The following is a 4,769-nucleotide window of genomic DNA, read 5'->3' on the forward strand; positions in this document are numbered from 1 at the left end:
GGAAAGAGAAAGGTCAAATGTTGGCAAGCATCAAGAATCATGTTCTGTGTCATGAGCATCCTCTCTGTAGAAAGTTCTACACACGGCTGTGAAAGAGAAATAGGACTACCAGGATCTCTCCTTGCGAAGGAGGCTTTATTTTATAGCGGAAGACAAATGGGGTTGGAATGCCCCCTGTGTTAAAGCGCTGGGCACTCAGAGATGCCTGAGCAGAACCTGAAGGGGAGTCGTTGTCCACGATACTGAAGAACGTCCAGGGGAGAGGTGCGGCCGGGTCCTCCCAAAGTACCTTCCCTGTGCAGACCGAGAAGACTTTTAGGGGGTGGGGGGGTTGAGAGTCACCCCACCCTGCATCTAACACCCCTGGTCTTACCAGCCTGGCAGGGCCGCTTGGCAGTGAGGCGGGGTGGGAAAAATCAACGATCAATGGCGGTCCTTTCCTAGCTGGAAACAGAGAAAGGACTGGAAAAGATGAGAGAATATGCACCTGGCTGGCCAAGGCCAGAGCTCCAGTCGCTGGGCCTGGGATCTCCGGAATCGCGTCCTAATGGCCATAAATATTGTTCCCCGGACTGGGGCGCCCCCGTGTGGTATTGAAGGTACTGTGCTTGCGGAGCTGATTCTGTATGTGATGTTACCAAATCAAAGGGCAAGATTTGCATGGAGTTCGGCTGCGATTCTTGCCTTGTAAGATTCTTGCCTTCTAAACGCAAGATTTTCAAACAAAAATACGGAATGCCAATAGAGAGGAGTGGAATTATGTCCCTTTTGTCCCAGCAGTTTGAAAGCATAGTGGGTAAGAAAAGGGTTTACTTTGGATAAAGCCGGATGGGAGTGAATTCAGGAAAGAGGTCAGGACTCGGATTGAGAAGAGGGGGGTTTCTCCCCCTGCCGGGGTGGCTCAGTGGTTGAGCGTGGACCTACAAACCAGGAGGTCACTGTTCAATTCCCCGTCAGGGCACATGCCAGGGTTGCAGGCTCGATCCCCAGGAGGGGGCGTGCAGGAGGCAGCCGATCAATGATTCTCTCTCATCATTGATGTTTCTAGTTATCTCCCCCTGCCTCTCTGAAATCAATAAATATATATGTTTTATAAAAAGGGGGGCTTCTCCCAATGCATTCGGCTGGCAGTCAGTGTATGATGGGAGAATCTGTGGACCTGCTGGGACAGAGGGACATAAAACAAATAGCCATGAGAGGAAGGAATTGGGAGCCAGGAGAGAGATCGGTAGGGGCACATCCCTGCCACCTCTTCTTTGCCCAATACACTGGCCAGCTCCTCCTCCTCCCTTCTGCTCTCTCCCCCATTGGTCCAGGAAGTATGGAAGTGTGGGAAGTTGCCATGACAACTGTGTCCTCTCACCTCTTACCCCTTCATATCTCTGCCAAAATGCAAAGAGGAGGGTGTGACAAGAGGAAGAGCTGAAGAAGGGCAGTAAAAGATAAGGTTCATTTACCCACAACTCTTTTTTCAAAACCCGTGGGTGCGCCTCTTCCCCAGCAGAAATCCAGAAAATGTTCCCAAAGAAGGCTATGAAGAGAGTCCGCGCTGTCCCGCCCCGCCCCCCCCCCCTTCCGCTTCAGCCTCTGTCTAGGAACTTTGGGGTCCAGTGCTCTAGATGCTGGGGTAGGGTTAGGGCGAGTTCCCCTCGTGCGGTCCGGAGAAGACCTGGAGTGGAATGAGGCTCTGCTGTCTGAGGTCCTGGTCCTGCGGGTCCGGCCCTCCCGCGCCGCCCACGCAGGGCCCACAAGGCGGAGACCAGACCACCCCGGGCCTTGGGGGCGGAGCTTGGCCACTGTGCTCTCAGCGGAATCATGAGCCGTTGCCCCCGCAGGTGCAGGAGCCCATTGGGGCAGGCAGCACGATCCCTCTACCAGCTGGTGACTGGGTCGCTGTCGCCAGGTATGAGGAAGGGAGGAAGGGGCTGGACCGCTCAAAAAGTGAGCGAAGTGGGATGGAGCTTTACAAGGGTGGGGAGGGAAAGGGCCCCTCACAGATGGAGGGAGCAGGATCCCTCCAAAAAAAGTGGGTGGGGGTTAAAGGGCAGTACCCCTGACAGCGTTCCTTACGGAGGAGGTGGAGGAGATAGGGGTCATCAAGGAGGAAAGGAGAGGGGCATCATGGTCCCTCCCCATGGTAGAGGAGGGGGCAGAGCTTCTCATTGAGGGCAGAGGAGGGGGCTTCAAGCAGGTGAGTGTAGGAGGCAAGACACCTCACAGGGATAAAAGGAAGAAGCTTGCAGCAGAGCAGGGGGAAAGCACAGCCCTTTACTGGATGGTTCAGTTTAATGGGATCGTAAGATGCCTGGGGTGAGTGTCCAGAGGAAAAAAGTCTCAGGTAGGACCAGACCAACATGAACTCGGCTGGTGAGCTCAAGCATGATGGGGTGGGTAAACTTGTGTGGCATAAGGATTACATGTCACTGTTTTGTCTCTCTGAGTCGTACTGAGGGGGTTGTGCATGCATCAGTGGGGTTGTGAACGCTGGGGCTGTGTCCCTGCGGTTGCATATCCCTGGGATTCTGTGACAGTGGAACTGCATGTACTTGAGTTTTATGCTTTAGAGTTGGGTTGGGGGTTCCGGAGTCACACTACATTAGTTGTGCAGCCTTCACAAGATTGCACTTGGGTGTGGGATTTGTGGAATTTATGATATGGGGATTATGGGCATCTTACGTTGGCACTGCTATTTGTACACACTTGCACTTGGGTTTCCTTAGGGCTGCCTGGAAAACCCAGCATCCCCTCCCCTCTGGCCCCAGGGAGGCCGAAACAACCTAACCCTGGGGCATTCTGGAACCTGTAGTTCTCTGGCTCTCTCCATGGTAGCCACTTGAGCCCCTGGAGCACAGGCAGGCCTCTCCTTGCCTTGTGCTCCTCAGAAGGAGGGAGATGGGGCTGAGCCAGAGTCATACTTAGAAGTTGCTTGGGGAGCATGCGTCCCCCAAGCCCACTGCTTGGGCCTGTCTTCGGTGACAGATGGCTAGAGCCTGGCAGGGCCAGTTCTCAATCATAGGCATGACTTCCAGGCCCCAAAATAGCCCAAAGGCCTAGGAGTTCATTAATCACCTGATACAGCTGGGGGCTGCTGTGTCTTCTGGCCTGGCTGGGATAGAGTGGAGCCGGGGGACTGAGAGAGAACGCTTGGGATCTTCACTGGCTGGGATCTTCACTGGAGGAGGAAGGATGGAGAAAGTGGGACAGAAACATAGGGTGGGTGCCCCCATAAGGTCTGAATGACTAAATGGTAGAAGTATCTCTGCTGAGATTTGAGAGAACCAGGGAGGGCCCACCTAATGCTTCAAGAAAGTTTTCCCGTGAGCCTTCACTCTGTCTGAAGCACTTCCATTAAGACTTCACTCCTTTGCCCTGGCTGGTGTGGCTCAGTGGTTGGGTGTTGGTCCCATGCACCGAAGTCAAAATAATAAGCCCTAGCCGGTTTGGCTCAATGAAGAGAGCATTGGCCTGCAGACTGAGGAGTTCTGGGTTCGATTCCAGTCAAGGGCACATACCTCAGTTGCAGGCTCAATCCCTGGCCCCAACCAATCAATGTGTCTCGATATTTCTCTCACTCCGTCTTTCCCTCTCCCTTACACTCTCTCTAAAAATCAATGGAAATGCCCTGACCAGTTTGGCTCAGCGGACAGAGCGTCAGCCTGCGGACTCAAGGGTCCCAGGTTCGATTCCAGTCAAGGGCATGTACCTTGGTTGCAGGCACATCCCCAGTGGGGAGTGTGCAGTAGGCAGCTGATCGATGTTTCTCTCTCATCGATGTTTCTAACTCTCTATCCCTCTCTCTTCCTCTCTGTAAAAAATCAATAAAATATAAAAAAATAAAAAATAAAAGTCAATGGAAAAATATCCTTGGTTGAGGATTAACAAAAAACAAAACAAAACAAAACAAAAACATTAAAAATTAAAAATCAATAAAAACATATTTTTTAAAAAGACTCCACTCCTTTGAACAAAGAACTAGAGGTGCTAGAGGTGCTAGTGGAGGACGCATCTGGGCAGGTTTCTCACAGGGCCCATGGACTTGAGAGATCTCTGAGCAGGGAGAGGGGAGAACCTGAAAAACGACTCACTCTCACTTCTGACAGACCCTCCCACCAGAGGCCTGATTGATGTAGGACCTTGAGTCCCTGTAAGGCTGGGTCAAGGCTAAGTCAAGGTCTCTAAAGGTTGAGGGTGGGAGTCAGAGAGGAAAGTAGAAGGTCAGGGACAGGGCAATTGGCTGCAAGGTTGTCAATCTGTCCATCTGTGAATCAGCGTCAGAGGTCAGGGAGATGATGCTGTACTAACTCTTTCAATCCAAGTAGCCTGGCTTGGCATTCAAGGCTCCATGGACTCCGACCCTTTTGTTTTATCACTTTTAGCTCCTGGGTGACTAAGCTACAGTCATCCAGGATTGCTTGCCATATCCACATGCATTGGAGAGACAGCCTGAGGGAGCTGGCAGATCATTTGTTCTGGTTCAAGTGTTTCATTTTGTTTCATTGACTTTATTTTCTCTTTAGTTTCCAATGCCCTAGGACCGTGGTCGGCAAACCCTGGCTCGCGAGCCACATGCGGCTCTTTGGCTCAGCGGACAGAGCGCCCCTTCAGTGTGGCTCTTCCACAAAATACTATGTGTGGGCGCGCACGTACAGTGCGATTGAAACTTCGTGGCCCATGCGCAGAAATAGGTATTTTGTGGAAGAGCCGGTATTTTATGGAAGAGCCACACTGAAGGGGCCAAAGAGAAGCATGTGGTTTGCAAGCCGTGGTTT

The 4,769-nt window shown here is 52.1% G+C and overlaps 1 protein-coding gene across 14 annotated transcripts in view; it reads left to right on the plus strand.

The window, feature by feature from the left end:
• KCNIP2 (potassium voltage-gated channel interacting protein 2) overlaps positions 1–4,769 on the plus strand; it is a 20,087-nt gene that overhangs the window by 1,975 nt on the left and 13,343 nt on the right. The window contains exon 1 of one of the 14 annotated variants that reach the window (XM_006756514.2): positions 1,588–1,903. The exons of 12 other annotated variants lie outside the window; for them this stretch is intronic. In XM_006756514.2, the coding sequence (XP_006756577.1) occupies positions 1,816–1,903 (88 nt within the window). In that variant the 5' untranslated portion in view covers positions 1,588–1,815. Of the gene's footprint in view, positions 1–1,587; positions 1,904–4,769 lie in introns of those variants that run through there. One more of the 14 variants, XM_006756515.2, reaches the window with a different exon arrangement.

Source organism: Myotis davidii, unplaced genomic scaffold (assembly GCF_000327345.1).
Source record: "Myotis davidii unplaced genomic scaffold, ASM32734v1 scaffold332, whole genome shotgun sequence".
Classification (NCBI taxonomy): Eukaryota; Metazoa; Chordata; class Mammalia; order Chiroptera; family Vespertilionidae; genus Myotis; species Myotis davidii.